This window comes from Sturnira hondurensis, unplaced genomic scaffold (genome assembly GCF_014824575.4).
Source record: "Sturnira hondurensis isolate 20B ecotype Veracruz unplaced genomic scaffold, ASM1482457v3 Scaffold0008640, whole genome shotgun sequence".
NCBI classification, from domain to species: Eukaryota; Metazoa; Chordata; class Mammalia; order Chiroptera; family Phyllostomidae; genus Sturnira; species Sturnira hondurensis.
In genome coordinates this window covers 21,865,552-21,881,500 of record NW_028081271.1, presented here as the reverse complement: position 1 = coordinate 21,881,500, position 15,949 = coordinate 21,865,552, and the positions used below count along the sequence as shown (strand labels likewise).

Below are 15,949 nucleotides of genomic sequence, written 5' to 3'. Positions count from 1 at the left end.
GTAAAAAACTGAAAAGTGTGACAAACTAGATAGATGTTACGATTCCCGTTTAACAGTACAAAGCTACACGTGCCAGTAATTCTAGTACCCTAGTACTGTCTCTCTGCCAAATTTAGTGTCACATCATTTGCCATGTTCCCAACTCACACCAAACATGACACACAGACAATTTGTTTAAGAAAAGTTTTACTAATGTGTTAATATTTCAGCAAAATTATTGCAACGGGTTTAAAAGGCAGACACATACATTATTAGAGCCTATAAAATAACAAAGATGTTTTATACAGTTAAAATATTACACAGACCTATGGGGTTTATTGAATAACTAAGAGACCCATAAAAGAAATTAAATCTGAAAGATTAAATCCAATATTAGCACCTACAGTATCTCTGAAAGCAAAACTTCTGTTTCATTCTCTCCTAACATACGTAACTCCCAAATACGGTACTCTCAAACCTCAAAGAGGAATGAAAAGCCTAAGAAGCCCGATACTAAAAACATACAGCCAAAAGAACGAGGACTTTGACACAGAGTTGAGAATTTTAGTCAGAAATCACTTAACTTACTGTACTTAACCAATCATGAAATTTCTGTGCAGTGAATACTGTGTACACACACATACACACACACACTCGCGCGCGCGAAGTCTATGAATTATAAGGTTTGCCAGTAGGGATAGTTAAAAATTAGCAATATACAGTATTATTCCTATCAAATTTTTTTCATAAGTTATATTTATAACAAAACTATAACTAAAATATTTATTACACTTGCTCATTACACTGTCAGGGACACAGCAGGGGCATTTATGTATTTGATGGTTTAGCATCCACTTTATTGTGCTTACTTATTTTATTAAGGAACAAGCAACAGACCACATCTTCTTAACATTCAAGGTGATGCAATAATAGCAAACTTCTCCAAACAAAAAATTGGAAATTGTATTAAATACTGCTTTATTAGAAATAATTTCTATAATAAAACAAGTAACATTTTTCCAATGAACATCAGTTTGAGAAACTTAACAGCAGATCTTTAAGATTTGAGTCATGGCAAAACTGATAGTTCTTTGAAATCTGGGAGATGCATTAACAAAACCACAGACACAGCTTACTCTATACTAAAATCCTGAAGAAAAGCACTTTACTAATTTGGGGAAATAAGACTGAACACTGGCTAAGATACGACTTTGACATCTACAGCCACCTGGTAAGCTGGCCCAGGGAATGAAGAGAGCCATTGGTACTGGTGGCAGATAAGAAATAAACTGCGTTGGGCTGGCCAACTATGTATTTCATTAATGGCTTTGAATAAAAAAAGTGAAATGCTTCATTGTGTTTTCTCAGAAACTAACAAAAAGGTTATAGAGTCTTACACAATTTGGAGACACAAAGTGGATGCTGAGCGACTAGAGGTCACTCCAGGTGTGGAATTTTAGAAAGTTAGTCCTTGGAGTAAATGGCACCTTGGCTCTGGCAGCAGATACAAAGGAATGACACTCTGGAGAGGAGGTAGGGGACGCTCTGCGATTGGCCAGTGGACAGATGACGGTCCCAGCTGGAGCTAGGATCTATAATCAGAAAGGAAAAGTAAAGATTTTAGAAAAGGATGCTAAAATAACCCCTAAAACATCTCTTAGACCAACTGATATGAGTGCCCAATATATGGCCTAATACTTGAATCTGTACTAAGTGCCTAAGTACATAGCTCAATAGTCTACAAATCCAACCCCAGTTTAGTCTCATCTCTGACCAATCCTGTCTGAAGAGGCAGTACAGATCAGGGGTAAGTGGCAAATCTGGGGCCAGGCTGCCTGGATCACTACCAACTAGTTTTTAACCTTGGACAACTGATTTACATTCCCTGTGCCTGAGTCCTCACCTGAAAAATTGGGATAACAGTATCCACCTCATAGGGTTGTTGTGATGATTAAAACTAGGAATTATAATAGTGCAGGTACATAGTGAGTGCCAACAAATTTAGCTATTTTTATTATTACAAATTTGTTGTGAAAGGATGACTCGTCCCATTTAAAAAAATAATCGTAATCCAAACAAACACTGTTAGTACATTTAATGATAAAGATATTTTAAAAATTCAACTTAAAAAGAGCAAATTACTTTTGTTTAAAGATCTCTTTTAAATAAAGGCCATCCCCATGATTTCTGTACTCTGTTAAATCATTCATTTAATTCCCATATAATGCTTCATCTGCACACAACTTGTAGCCTTAAGAATTATTCTTATAGTTTATTCCCCCTCCTCCCAAACTTCAGCCTACACTGGATCCTGGACCTGAGGAACACATAGCTCTGAAAACTAAACTGTGCTGAACAAAAATATTTTCATTCATGAAACTATCCAGAAGTTCCTAATGTAAATCTTTCCTGTGCAAAACTTCACAGTTGTTTGAATATTGATAGATTAGTCTCTGGTGTGTAACAGCTTAAAACCCCACACCACTTCAGAAAAACATTACGGTTAGCAATAATAGTTGTAAAGTGAGTCATGGCAAATGGGTTGTGCCAAGTCAACGCAGCTGCAATTGATAAAATAAACTTATTCCAATGGCACATAACAAAAACCACACATAAGGTTCCTGACTGCTCATTTGAGAAATATCAGTTTGGAACTAACTGTTCATGAGAAAGTATACGGGTAAGTAACACTAAGTGTTCCAAAACAAAGCCCTTTTAAAGAAATAACAGATATGGCAGATGCTGCCATCATTTAGTCCTTTGACTTTCAAAGAATTCAAGTGACACATTCACTAGTGCTAAAAGAAGGCAACCTTGGAACGTTGGTTGGTCTGCAGGATTCAGTAAATGGCACAAGGGTAGACAAAATGGACTTTTAAAAAGTACTGAAAAAGAAAAAAGGGTGATAAATACTTAGAATAATCTGATGAACTCTTTCCTTTCTCTATACTCTTGCTGCTACAAGTACTTAAAGGAAGTATGGTGTAAAAAACAGGTTCATGGTCAATTAGTGTGACTTGGAGAACATCATTTAATCTATTGGTACCTTGGTGTGCACATCTGTATAATGGGGAAATAGTTGGCAGAATTCTTGTGAGAATTAGAAACACCATCTGTTTAGCATCTGGAACACAGGTGATACCCTCAAAAGAGGGCGTTAGCATTGTTGCCCTGGGAAGGAATATGTTTGCTCTGGTAGAGTCTATCTCTGTGCTGCCTGTGAATTAGTGATAGGTATCTATAAACAAAGTTAATTAGGAAAGCAAAGCAACAGAACAGTTCTGTTGAGAGTAAATGAGTGAAATTGGCAAAAACAAAGTAGTCCAGTTTCCTGTCACTTAGAAGACTATGCTAATATACTATGACTGCTACATGATTTTGCCTATAAATTTCTATGGGTATTATCTAATTTGTTCATTTACTCAAGGTCATTTTACGGCTATATAAGAACATAAACATTCTAAACAAAAGAATGAATTTATGTTTCTACCCACTAGAGGTAAGGTTTCTTTTACGGGGCTACGAAAGACTCGTGGCCTCCCCACTCCACTCTAAAATGTTTCTTTAGTTTTTAAACCCACTTGTTATAGAGCAGGGAAATCTCAAAAAACAAAACAAAACGAAACAAAACTAAACAAAAAACAGTCTGAAAACAATACTGGGGGGAAAAATCATGCTTAAATTCTGTATCACCAAGTAGAACTTGGGTTAAATACAAGTCTTAAATATCAAGCCAATACAGAAAATATGTCACTACACAACTATTTATTTATCATGCAGGGAGGAAAATTCATGCATCCTGCAAAATTACAAAACCACATATAAATCGTATTCCTTATTTACCTTTAATTCTATGGTTTATCTTCCACTGCTCATCCCTCTGTCTTCATAAATGGTAATTTCAATCTAAACAGCATGGCTGTTAAGAAAACACACTATAGAATACGTTTGATAAAAAGGGACTATAGCAAGATGATGTGTATGGTCTGCACAACTTTTCTTTCAATTTGCCTTGTTTATTTTTAAATTATGAAAAATTTCTCCTACTTAAATGAGATGTGATGCTTATTAGTCCATCTTCCTGAAAAGAATTTAAATGTAATTGCTTATAGTGCTCCACATGTAGTTCTTCCCCAAACACTGATTACTTGGGAAAAAAATCTGAAAAAGAATGTGTTTTGTAGAACTAGGGGTTTCTTAACTGAGAATCCATGGAGGTAATAAACTCAGGGGTTCAAATTCCCTGAAATTACATGCAAACTTTTTCTTGGGAGAGGGTCCATGCCCTCTAAAAGTTTACGAATCATTGCGATGGAGTATAATAAAACAGCTGAAATTATTATCAGTAGGAAGGCCTGGGATTATCTGACCTAGGTTTTAAAAAGAATTATTTTATCAATTACTCTAGTTATCAAGCTATATTAGTTTTTTTGCCATTTCATTTACCAAATTCACTTAGTGACTTTCAAAGCTTACTGCCTTTAAAAATATGCACAGTATGTCAAAGGTAATGAAATTATACATCTGGCAGCTGCAACTGATTTCAACTAGTCAGATGAACCCAAGGAACTGCAATTCATTTGGATGACAAGTCTCACCACACATTATGAGTTTATGCATTTCAAAGGGGCTTTAGGTTCAGAGTTTCTGCAGCTGAAACGCATTACTCATACCACCCCCATTATTACTACAAGATGCCCTCAGAACCACCAAGAAAGACAGTAACCAGAATACTAAACAACCCAGAGACCTGTACAATGCAAAGGAAGGAGAGACATGCTTTAAGCAAAAATGCTGGAGGTAAGAGGCTTATGGTAGGTATGCAATTCACAAAGACAATTCCTAGGGCAAATACAAGAGAGGTTAAATTCTACTTAGCCAATGCCAAATAGTACCATCAAATTTTTCATTTATAGACATTTAGATTTTACGATCTGGACTAAAAAGATACAACTCGAAGTCCTCTCTCAATGGGATCTGTCAGGAGGAGGCCTTGGGGAGCATAGATCTTCTCATTCTGCTCTTGAATGTATTTGGAGATTTTCTTCAGAACCTGACAGAAAGAAACACCACAGCTTTTTACAAATTTCTTCACATTTTTCGTTGCATATCAGCTGGATCTCAACACCTTCAGGCAGTGTAATTAGTTTTCCAAGTAAGTCATGGATATTCACATGGGGGGATGCAGCTCTGATTACCTGTCTCACACCAGCTGCACACAACATACAGCACAGCATGATGGACTCTGAGTAACAAATACCTTCAGTGCAGTGTAAGCAGAAATGCACACAAGAGCTTGAGACACAACTCCTCTCCTATCACCTCAATCCTGGATGTAGAGAAGTGGAGGACTATACACACAATGGTTAGTTGTGCTTTTCTCTGTCCCTTACTCATCAGGTGTTGTTAATGTGACATCCTCTAACATCAAGCGTACTTCTTGGCTGTCCCCTCTAACACTTAAGAACTGCTGCTTCCCTCCTTTGTACATTTTCGCCAATTTTAAGCAATGATGCAAAGTTGGCCTATAACAAAAGGTAGCCTCGTTAGTTTAAAACTGAATAGTTTATTTCCTTTGTAAAGCACGTGGACGTTAGCTGCCAAGAAGTTCCCGATGACTACAAGTGTGTTATATCATCTCCATGACTGCATGGAGTGCTACTCTGTCCTGGACGGGAACCTCAATTTATAAGTTTAGTATAAAGGTTGTAAAAGTCAAAGTAAATGTAGACAAAAACCAGATAAGATACAAAGGAACTTCTGGAAATTGCCAAATCTCCAGCTTTAATAAAGGCAATTCTGAGACAGATAAGCTAAAAGAAAATAAATCTTATTAGCTATATACAAAATCAAAGAGTTACATGTTTTATTTCAGATTCAAAATCATCAGAACCCTTTTCTGGCTCTAATGTTCAAAGAGCCTTTGAACCAGTTCTTTAATTACTATATATTTTCTTAAATTCACACTATGGGCATACGATAAAGTCACAGATAAATGTGATTGTAACTTAAAGGGAAAAATGAACTGTATGAAAATAAAGTAGGAAATTAAGAAATGATTTAAGAGTGGGTCTATAATGTACCAGGCTAAACAAATAATCTAAGATGTTACAATTTAGGTGCTATAGTATAAACTGGTTTAGAATTTAAAACTCTATGTGGTTTATATAACAAATTTTCTTATTGCAGGAAAAAACAATACAAATAGTTTATTCAGATTACATCTTTGGAAATAATACAATCTAATGTTTTATGTTTTAAAAAAGAGCATGGTAGTATTAGAAGAGCAGCCTTATGTAGTAAATTAAGTATACGATTTCATTCTCCTATTTTCAACTCTCAAAGAATTTTAAGCAGTGTTTGGTCTTTATGGGGGAAAACCCCCCACAAAACTTAAGACACCTTCTATCAGAGTTTGTCAATCATGCTAAAACAATGAATAGAAGGAAGGAGCCCCTAAGGCACCCAACACAGGACTCTCGATCTTCTCTCCACTTCCTTCTCAGCTCACCTGCCAGAATTAAAAACTGGCCAGTCAATCTCCCCTCACAGAGAGAGGCCCACTTACACGAAGAGGAAACTCAGAAAAATGCCTGCATGGCTGGATTCACAGAAAGGATTCCGTCAGAACAGCTCTCCTCCCTCTCTCCCTGGACAGGTTACCAGCAAAGAAATAGCATTCCTTTACTTGATTCAAGCACAACTTTGTTGTGCAGGTTTTAATCTAAACTTTAATAACATTCATGTATGTGCACTTGGGTATCAGTTTGGAAAGAAAACAGTTTTCTTTTTGTATAAACTCCAAATCCTCTTATACTATTTTGGTGAAGGCAGCACTGTCCTGAACAAGATGCTTTTAAACTCTTAAGTCTCCTTAGCAATAGAAAAGCATTAATATGAGTAAACTCATACTGCATTGCAGACAGGACAAAGCACCATTCTCACCCTCAAGAAACCTTATGTTGATATGTTATTCATACTTTAAATCTGTTGTCTTCAAACCCTCAATAAACTTCAACTTGTATAATATTCACAAAGCTAAACAGTCAAACCTCAGAAAACACTATGATCCTCACTGAGAATATTAAACTGGAGAAACCCTCCCAGATCCCTGAGGAAAAACACTCTCGGTGAGGCTAAGTGAGAACACCAGGACCACAGCTATTTTCAGAAAACATCTAACTTTCTTCTAACTGTGCTCCTTTTATGGATGACAGCATCTAGGCAGCAGGGATGTTGTACAGCTGACGAACAAGGCGGGCAGCTACTGAGAGGACCTCCACAGTCCCATCTGTTCCCTAATTAGAATGGGCAGCAACAATAGAGAAATAACACTGAAGTCTTTATTTTCATTTTAAACCAATAAAAAGCAAATTATAGGAAAAAAATGCATGATTGTTTTAGTGAGTTTTAAAAGGCCTATTTACCATTTCGAAAAATTTAACCCTCATGACAAAGTGTAAGCACTATTAGGTTTGGCTTGCTGTTTGTAAATCAGAAACTTTAGTGTTTAAAACAATAAAGACTAAATGACTCAATTTGTCTTTTCCTAAGTAGAAAATTACAGCACAGAAATTCCTAAGGAACAAACTATAGAGAGGGTAGTTGCTATACAAGTACACATTTAAAAAGTTTTCTTTTAAAAGTATAGGTACATTATATCTTAATTATGAGTATTCCAGTTACTGGCTTTTCATGACCTAGTTGTTCATGTCCAGTTTCTAAGATAAAATCATCTATTTAAAAAATGTGGAAAGCCCTGGCTGGTGTAGCTCAGTGGATTGAGCGCGGGCCTGCGAACCAGACGATCGCGATTCGATTCCCAGTCAGGGTACATGTTTGGGTTGCAGGTCAGTTTCCGGCAGGGGCCAGTTCCCTGCAGAGGATGCACGAGAAGCAACCATACACTGATGTTTCCTTCTTCTCCTTCCCTTCCCCTCTAAAGATAAATAAATAAAATATTAAAAAATAAATAAAAAAAATTAAAAATGTGGCCATGCCTTAACATTTTGGTTTCCTGACTAAGTTTATTTGGTTTTTACTGGCTTTGTAATAGTTATTCTGCAAAGAGACCTTGATTAGACTTATGATGTAGTACCTTATCTATTACTTATGAAGCCAAGTTAAAATATATAGTGGGATCAATTTTCACTGTATTTCTGATACTGAAAACTGCCTTCCAAGATTAATAATCAAAAGAATCTTAATTAAGAGCTGCTCAATAGGCTACCAGCTGCTAAAAAAAGATTACTTGTACTTCAAATTAAAAAATCATCTATGTCACTTCACAAATAGCTGATTAAAATGCACATATATGCTAACTTAATTCTTAAATCTATCTTAGAAAACACTTATTTTAAGCATCTACCACATGTGAGGAAATTTATTAATGCCAAGACCCATTCTACAGTTGAAAGCACTCTGACTTTGAGTAATAGTAATCTCTCTTATCCATGATCCCATAATTAGTAAATGACTTGGCTGTCACCCAATTACCAATTTCTTTTTACAATTAACATCAGAAGGAGTTACTTGTATCTATATCAACAAATGCACATGGTTAAATAATTAAATTTAACAAATTTAACAAATTATTAACAAATTTAAATGCTACAGTGAAATGACAACTCAAGTATATGATACTTCACTAAGTATGAATAAAATCATCTGGAGATTGGATCTCTAACTTACATTCTGGCAGTATCTTATACTTCTTTAAATGACCATCCTGAAAAGTTTTATCCATGAGTTCAGCTTGCCCTCCCCTTCCACATTCAGCTCTTCATCAAGGCCTGGTTCTCTCACCAACATGTCCCTCTAATTTCTTCACACCCTTCCACCCTGACTACTCTGTTCCTTGTCCAAGCTATCACTGCTTCCCTGGACTTCCACTGAGCATCCTAACTGGTTTCCCTACTTTTATAATGTTTTTTCACAGAGCAAAGAGATCTTTTTACAATGAAAATCTGATGATATCCTTCTTGCTTAAAACCTTTGAGCAGTTTCCCCCTGCACTGAAAATGAAAGCTAAACTTCCTTCCATGGACTGCACAGATTCCTGCACGATGCAGCTCCTCCTCACCGATCCAGATTCATCTCTAGACACTGTTTCCCCCACTCCTCTCCTTTAACACCAGCCTTCTGGCAGGGCTCAGGCAGCTCTCAGCCTTTGTACAGAGTACTTAGCTCTCTGGCTCCAGGCTTTTCATCCTTCGTGAAGCAGCTTAAATTCAACTCCTCAGAGGCTTTTTCTGACCATACAATCTAAATTGGGTCTCTCCTATCATTTTCTATCACAGGAAGAGTTTGTTTTCTTTAAAGCAGTATCACCATTTATAATTTTGTTGGTTTTGTTTCCTTAGCATCAGTTGTTACCACTAAATTATAAATTCTACAAGGTCACCAACCACATTTACCCTATTCAGTTATATCCCCTGCATACTGGTTAGCACATAGTAGGCTTTCAACAAACATTTATCAAATGAACGAATCACATCCCCTTCACTGAGTAAATGTGTTATTAAAGGGAAGCTGCTACAACAGAACAGACTGAAAGCTGGTACTGATCCTTTATGTCTTCGAAGCTTGAATGTTAAACAGGAATGAAAGCTAACTGCTTCTCTGTAATTCATTATTTAAATATACCCTTTGTAACACTAGCTCAAAATATTTCAGCTGCAACTGTATCTGCTCTCTACCATGTGGAGTACAAGACAATCACGGGGACATTTCTATTAGGTGAGGTATAATATAGATATCAGTACAGCATTTCTTTCTAAACCTAGACTTTTTTGGCATATTAGGGGCTTACTGTGATTAACTTAAATTAATTCATTTAACACACACTCAGTGAGTGCCTAATATACCCAAGGCTTGGTATAAGGCATGAAGAGGGATACAAAGGAGTGAAGGTGCTGTCCTTGACCTCAAGAAAAATACAAACCTGACAGGCAATATGAAAATTACATTCTGAAAGTAGAGTTGTAATTGCCAGAAAATAGATACAAATAAAATGTGGGGATACCAAAGAAAGAAAAGACTGTAATTAGAAGAATAAGGAAAAGCTAGATGAAAGTGGGACATAAGGGGCTGGTGGGATTTGAACATGGGAAGAAGGCAATGTAGGTGAAGAAAAGCCTTGGAGGCCATGTGCGGTGACCAGTGAGTAACTGAATTCAGCTGAAGGATAAAGGGAGGATGGGGTGGGGGATCAACCCGAAAAGGTAATCTGGAGGTTAGCTGGAGAAGGGGGCTTGAACTTTACGTTGTGGCAATAGATGGAAAGACAGGGAAGGTCTCTGACTCAGGGGTGTTAGGGAAATAAAGCTGTGTCTTTACGAAAACGGCAGCAAAGCTGGAAAGGGAAAACAGTCAAAGAAATGACTTGTCAGGAGACATTTCAGCAGGAGAGAAAATAAGGGCATAAATTAGGACAGTATTAGAGGAAATCATAAAAGTTAATGGATGGGAAAATGGAAGATATTTCAGTCCCTGACAACTGATAAATTTTTCTTTCTTCTTTATCCCCTCACCTAATGATGGTACTAAAAAAGACAGGCTGATATTAAATAAAATAGAGGGGTGAGATTTGACTTTTGGCTTCTAAGTAACTCTGGGTCTAGCAGGCAATTGGAAAGAACTCAGGCGAAGGGACAGAACTTAAGATAGAAATTTAGGGAAACAAAGTAAAAAGATTCTCAGAAAGCTGGGTAGAATGATAACACAGATTTTTTTACATTCTTCTGAAGTATGAGCCAATTTGAACACTGATATATTAACTCCAAGTTGGCATATCAATTTTGATCTATTTCTGAAAGGTGCGGGGCTCCTTTTCATGTGTTCTGAACATGGCAGCAATAACAAAATTCATATTATTATTATAAATGCCTGTTTGGTAATTGGTAACTGTCATCTAATAAACATGTGATAAATGCACCTTATTCACGATTTTAAGAGGTTTTAGGAAAACAAAGGTCGCCTTACCTTCTCGTAATGAGTTTCCATGCACAGGAAGATAGTGTACGCGGTTAAACAAGCCAAACAGCCTTCAAGGTATGACTGGCCCCCAAGTTTCTCTGCTTCTGCATAAAGGTTATTTAGAGTTCGAACTGTTTCTTCAAACTGCTGCCTATCAATCTGTACAGGAAAGAATTTAAAAATAAGTTTTAAAAAAAAGATTGGCCACTCACTAATACTTGCTATCACTAATTGATTTTGCTGTTTTATCAAATTCTTATCTAATGATTGGCAAATAATTTTTAGATGATTAAATGTGGACCTAAGTTACTGAAGCTGCTTAGTGTTTAATTTCATCCCTATCATGAACACTGGATATCTTTAAGTCTCAATATGGTTCTTAAAAATTCTCTATACTGAATTTCACATAAATTAAATTATAGAATTCTTCAATCTTTCAAGTCTACATTCATATTTACTGAGCACTTACCGTTACATATTGTGACAGACCTTACAGAAGGACAGTCTCGGTCACATGACCAGAACAAGTTTGTAAACATAAAAATGCAATAAACTGACAGAGCACTATGACAGAGGTGTATATGAGTATATAAAGCATGGTGTGGCAGAGGGGGAGACAGGAGACCTTCCCTGCATCTGGAAAGAGCAGGTAGTGTTAAACTGAGTACCTAAACACGGGCATTCACAAGGCAAAAAAGGGAAGTGATGACATTTTAAGCAGAAGGGTCAACGGGTATAAGTTCTATGAAAACGGCAGCAGAAAGGCTGGCAAAGGAAAACAGTCAAAGAAATGACTTGTCAGCAGACTATTTTAGCAGTCTAGGAGAGAGGTAATAGGGGCATAAATTAGGACAGTATTAAAGGAAATCATGAAAATCATCTTCTGTATATTCTATTTACTTAACATACCACCCATTATTCATCATTCATTCATTCATTCCTCATCTAAAGACATTCCCCTGCATTGCTTTAGAGAGAATGGAAGGGAGAGAGAGTGAGAAACATCAATGAGAGAAACATCAATTGGCTGCCGTTTCATATGTGCCTGGGGACTGAACCCACAACATGAGCACGTGCCCTGACTGGGAATCAAACTCGTGATCCTTCAGTTATGGGACAAGGCTCCCACCAACTGAGACATACTGATCAGGGCTCCCATCAGTTTTAAAGTAACTATTTAGTACTGAAAGTTGACCATGAACTCAAAAATCTCAAACTACTGCACTACTCTTCCCAGTAAGTCATTGCTATTACCTCTTTTTATCCAGTGACACCATTACCTTGTTAATTTACATTAACATTATCATTCTTCATTTTCCACTCTAATCATCTGCTTTTACTTTCTTCTGCCAATATCACTTTATTTTCTTCTAACAGTACTTTATAGACTTTAAATTTCAGTCAAAAGCATGGTAGGCGGCAGTAAAGGCACAACGTTAACACTGAAGGGCCCGCCAAACAAGTGTGGGCACTGCCCCCTCACTCTCTGCAGGCACCACGCACGGCCGCCCGTGCTCTCTCCCAGGCACTGGGACACTGATATAGGAGCTGTATCAGAATCTGGAAATGTGTGAAGGTGGAGCCAAATACAAATTCGGATCAATAAACATTGAAAGGCACAATGAAATTAGGACTTCAGGCTTGTTTTCCCAGCATTTTCCCAGAATTTTTGTTTGAACTATGTGGTAGAAAGCACGGAATTTGAAGCTTAAAGTAATCACAAGTCAAAGGTAATTTCTACTGACCAGATGTAGAGATAGTTTTAAAGGTATATAAGGGGAAAATGCCTCAATTATAGTTCGCTCATTTCTCTTCTACCCAGACCAAGAGTAGAAGAGAAATGTCTGTATTTTGGGTAAAGTGAGAATAAAGCTCGCTTCAAAGAACTGTCCTGGCAACAAAGCACTTAGACATCTAAGTATTCCATTTGAACAGGCAATGGAGAAAGTAAACTTGTTAACAGAGAGAATTTGTCCTCACCCTCAAATTAAAGGGCACAAATGTGTGTATGTTTAATGCTTTAAAGTAATACAAAACACTTGTGCATTAGTTTCTTCCTCTATTAAGCTGCCAAGTGTGATGTCCTCACAAAAGGAAAATCAGCCTCAGTGGCATGGCAATCAGTACAATTTCTAGGGTTAGTTGAGAAACAGAGAAACCTTTCAATTTTCCATCAAACAAGCAAGGAAAATTTAAACCTGTAATTTAAATTTCATCTCAACACAGAAAAAAAATCAAAGCTTTCCCAAGCAGTTTAAAGTATAAACTAGTGTTCTAACCCAAACATTTAAAAAAGAAAAAAAAATCAAAGGCACTACTGAACGGCGCCATGTAACATTCTATACAGTACTCAGAATCACAAGTAGTTCTGGGCTCTGTGAAGTCAAAGAAGTAAATGGACTCCAGAATTTAGAAACATCAATTTTCTGTAAGAAACAGTGGAATACTGTGACTATATTGTGATTCTGTACTCCAACTATAAAATAAAGACTTTACCACACACAGTAGAAGACTAATGCTTGATTATGCAGATATATATGTATATATGTATATATAATCTCAAATGTGAGCTCAAAGTTTGACAAAGGAATCTTGTAACATCCAAATAAGTGTGGCGAAAAATAGTTTACATTCTGATTTGAAAGTACATAAACAGTGGAAGTCAGAGTTTCCAAAACAGAGTTAAAAACACTTGACCCATTTCACCTAAGTCCTAACACGTAAAACACACTGACTGTGATGTTCAATTAGTTTAGGAACAACTGCTCAGTAGCTTCAGACAGTAGGCAACTGACTCAATTTCTAACTCTTCACACCACTGTGGAAATGTCCAACTAGTGTCAGGCAGAGTTAACTCACGTGGTAACATCCTGACAACACACTGCAGCATTCATATGGCATTTCACAAGCAAGCTCATCTACAAACGATCTTTATGAGACATGTTTGATCTTTAATTTGCATTTAAAGAGACCTACTTGGGTCATTAACCTGCCCAAGGTTATAAATCAACCTGAAGGACCCTGTAATTGATCACTGTTGATTTTCCAACCTTGGCAGTCAGGTAGAACCTACCTTGCTACAAGCTGGTTTTAAATGACTGCTACACATTTTTCTAGTACACTCACCTACGCACCCATTATTCCATGACCAGCACTTCTTAACTCCACACCCACGGCATGCCTGATCACATCTCAGTCCCTCACCCTCCTTGTCAAAGAAGAAAGCCACAAAACTTGCTCTCATCTGAGCAGAAATTGACTTCTAAACTGCAAAAAGTTGTCGGGTAACATGGCTCAAGTGCAAAGAGCTTCGCTTTGGCTGGGTGAACAGATGTGGGCACAAGAAAACACCCCATTCAAATGGCTCGCTTCGTTGTACATTCAAGATAAGATACAATGACTTTTTTTTTTGCTAAGCATGAAGAACGGGAAACATCCCATTCTTCAATTTCTGCATGCAGGGTTGCCCAAGGACCTCTGTCCTGACTATTTTGATATGCAAGCCAGAACAGCAGGGGCGGCTCCCAGGGATCCTCACTGGGAGTGACAAAGTTAAAGGCCTTGTTCTTAGCGTTTCCCTGTCCAGGCCCATCTAATGCTCCACGTTTTTCAGGTTCCAAGAAGGCCTGTCTGCACCGTCTGGTTCAACACTTAATAATCTCTTCCGCCCAAGAGTGGCTACAAACGCCAGTCACGAGAATGATGATTCCTCTTGCGTGGCGAGGTAGGAGAAATACATAGCTCACAACACGATGAGTTAGGCGGCCTGGAACCTCAGGAATTAGTTCCTCCTCACTGCTGTCAGTAACCCGGCGTGGGGGTGGTTGACCGCAGGGGAAGACGACTGGGTACAGACCCCAGGCACTGGGCAGCACAGAGTTCTATAAGGTCATCACACCCGGAAGCTTGGCCTTATTCCTCCTCCAAACACCAGGTCATGCTTAGGGGCCCTCTTTGTACACCTGCGGCCAACACCCCTTCCTTGACTGCCCCTACCCAGAGTCGCGAGACACATCGCGGCCCGGGCTTCAGTCCATACCCCCTCCCCTCCATGGGTAGTCTCCTCTCGCCCCAGCGCAGGTGCGGGGTGCCAGGATGCGTACCCGGTTCTCCAGCTCCGCGGGGAACTTGGTCTGGAACTGGCAGCGTGTGCCACTGCTGTAGTCTCGCTGAATGAATACCTTCCCGAACACCGGCGCCTGCTGCGGCCTCATGGCGAGGACAGGACCGGCCCCGCTGCGGATTCGGGGAACACCAACTACAGTCAGATCCCCGGCCTGGACCCAAGACTCCGGCCCGCCAGCCCTTCAGACCCACCCGCCGCCCAAGGCAGCCCAAGGCCTTCCCCGCCCCACCCCCTTCACCCATGCTGTCACGGCGGGGCTTTAGCTACAGCTCCGGGTCAGGCCCCGCACCCCCCACAACCCGGTTCGGATCGGGAAACACGAACCCGCCTCCTCCGCCCTCCAGCTGCTGTCGCGCCACCTGCGCAGTCACTTACGACTGCCCCAACAGGCCTCTTTCCCCGCCCCTCAGCTCGGCCTCCTACCTCAAGGCTAGGACCCACCCTCTTCTCTGGCCGTAAAGCCACTCCGCTGCGGCTGCGCGCTGCGGCGCGGTGACGCACAGCGTGGGCGGGGCCCGGGTCGATACTGCTTCACGCCCAGCCCCGGGAAGCCTATCCGGAAGGAAAAGGCTCGGCCGCGCAGAGGGCGTGGCGTGGCGTGGCGGGGGGGCGTGGCGTGGCGTGGCGTGGCGTGGCGGGCCAGGGCGGGGGAGTACTTCACAGTGCTGTGGTGCAGGCTGTGCTTTACAGGGATTTGAGACTCGGGGTTTCCCTGTTGCGTCATTTCCTTGCAGATCGTGACGAGGTAATTTCCGAGCACTGATTGTAACGGGTTACTTTTACGATTGAGTGTCGCAGCTTACATGTGGGACCCCACGCAGTACAAAACAAACTGCTCGCACAAACTTAAAGTCGACTCCTGGGGGT

General features: G+C 39.3%; 1 protein-coding gene across 4 annotated transcripts; it reads right to left on the bottom strand.

Annotated features, from left to right (window-relative positions):
• Positions 1-421: 421 nt before the first annotated feature.
• GOLGA7 (golgin A7) lies at positions 422-15,526 on the bottom strand. Of its 4 annotated transcripts, none has more exons than XM_037055432.1 (6): positions 15,506-15,526; positions 15,060-15,192; positions 10,963-11,115; positions 4,931-5,032; positions 3,823-3,885; positions 422-1,571 (listed from the first exon to the last, which is right to left on the bottom strand). In XM_037055432.1, the coding sequence occupies exons 2-5, from the start codon at positions 15,168-15,170 to the stop codon at positions 3,838-3,840; spliced, it is 414 nt and encodes a 137-aa protein (XP_036911327.1). In that variant the 5' UTR covers positions 15,171-15,192; positions 15,506-15,526; the 3' UTR covers positions 422-1,571; positions 3,823-3,837. The 4 variants fall into 4 exon arrangements, with proteins under 4 accessions (XP_036911327.1, XP_036911328.1, XP_036911325.1 ...); XM_037055433.1 differs by lacking the exon at positions 15,506-15,526 and adding an exon at positions 15,407-15,496 and having other exon boundaries at positions 3,823-3,890; XM_037055430.1 differs by lacking the exon at positions 15,506-15,526 and adding an exon at positions 15,407-15,496.
• Positions 15,527-15,949: the final 423 nt, after the last annotated feature.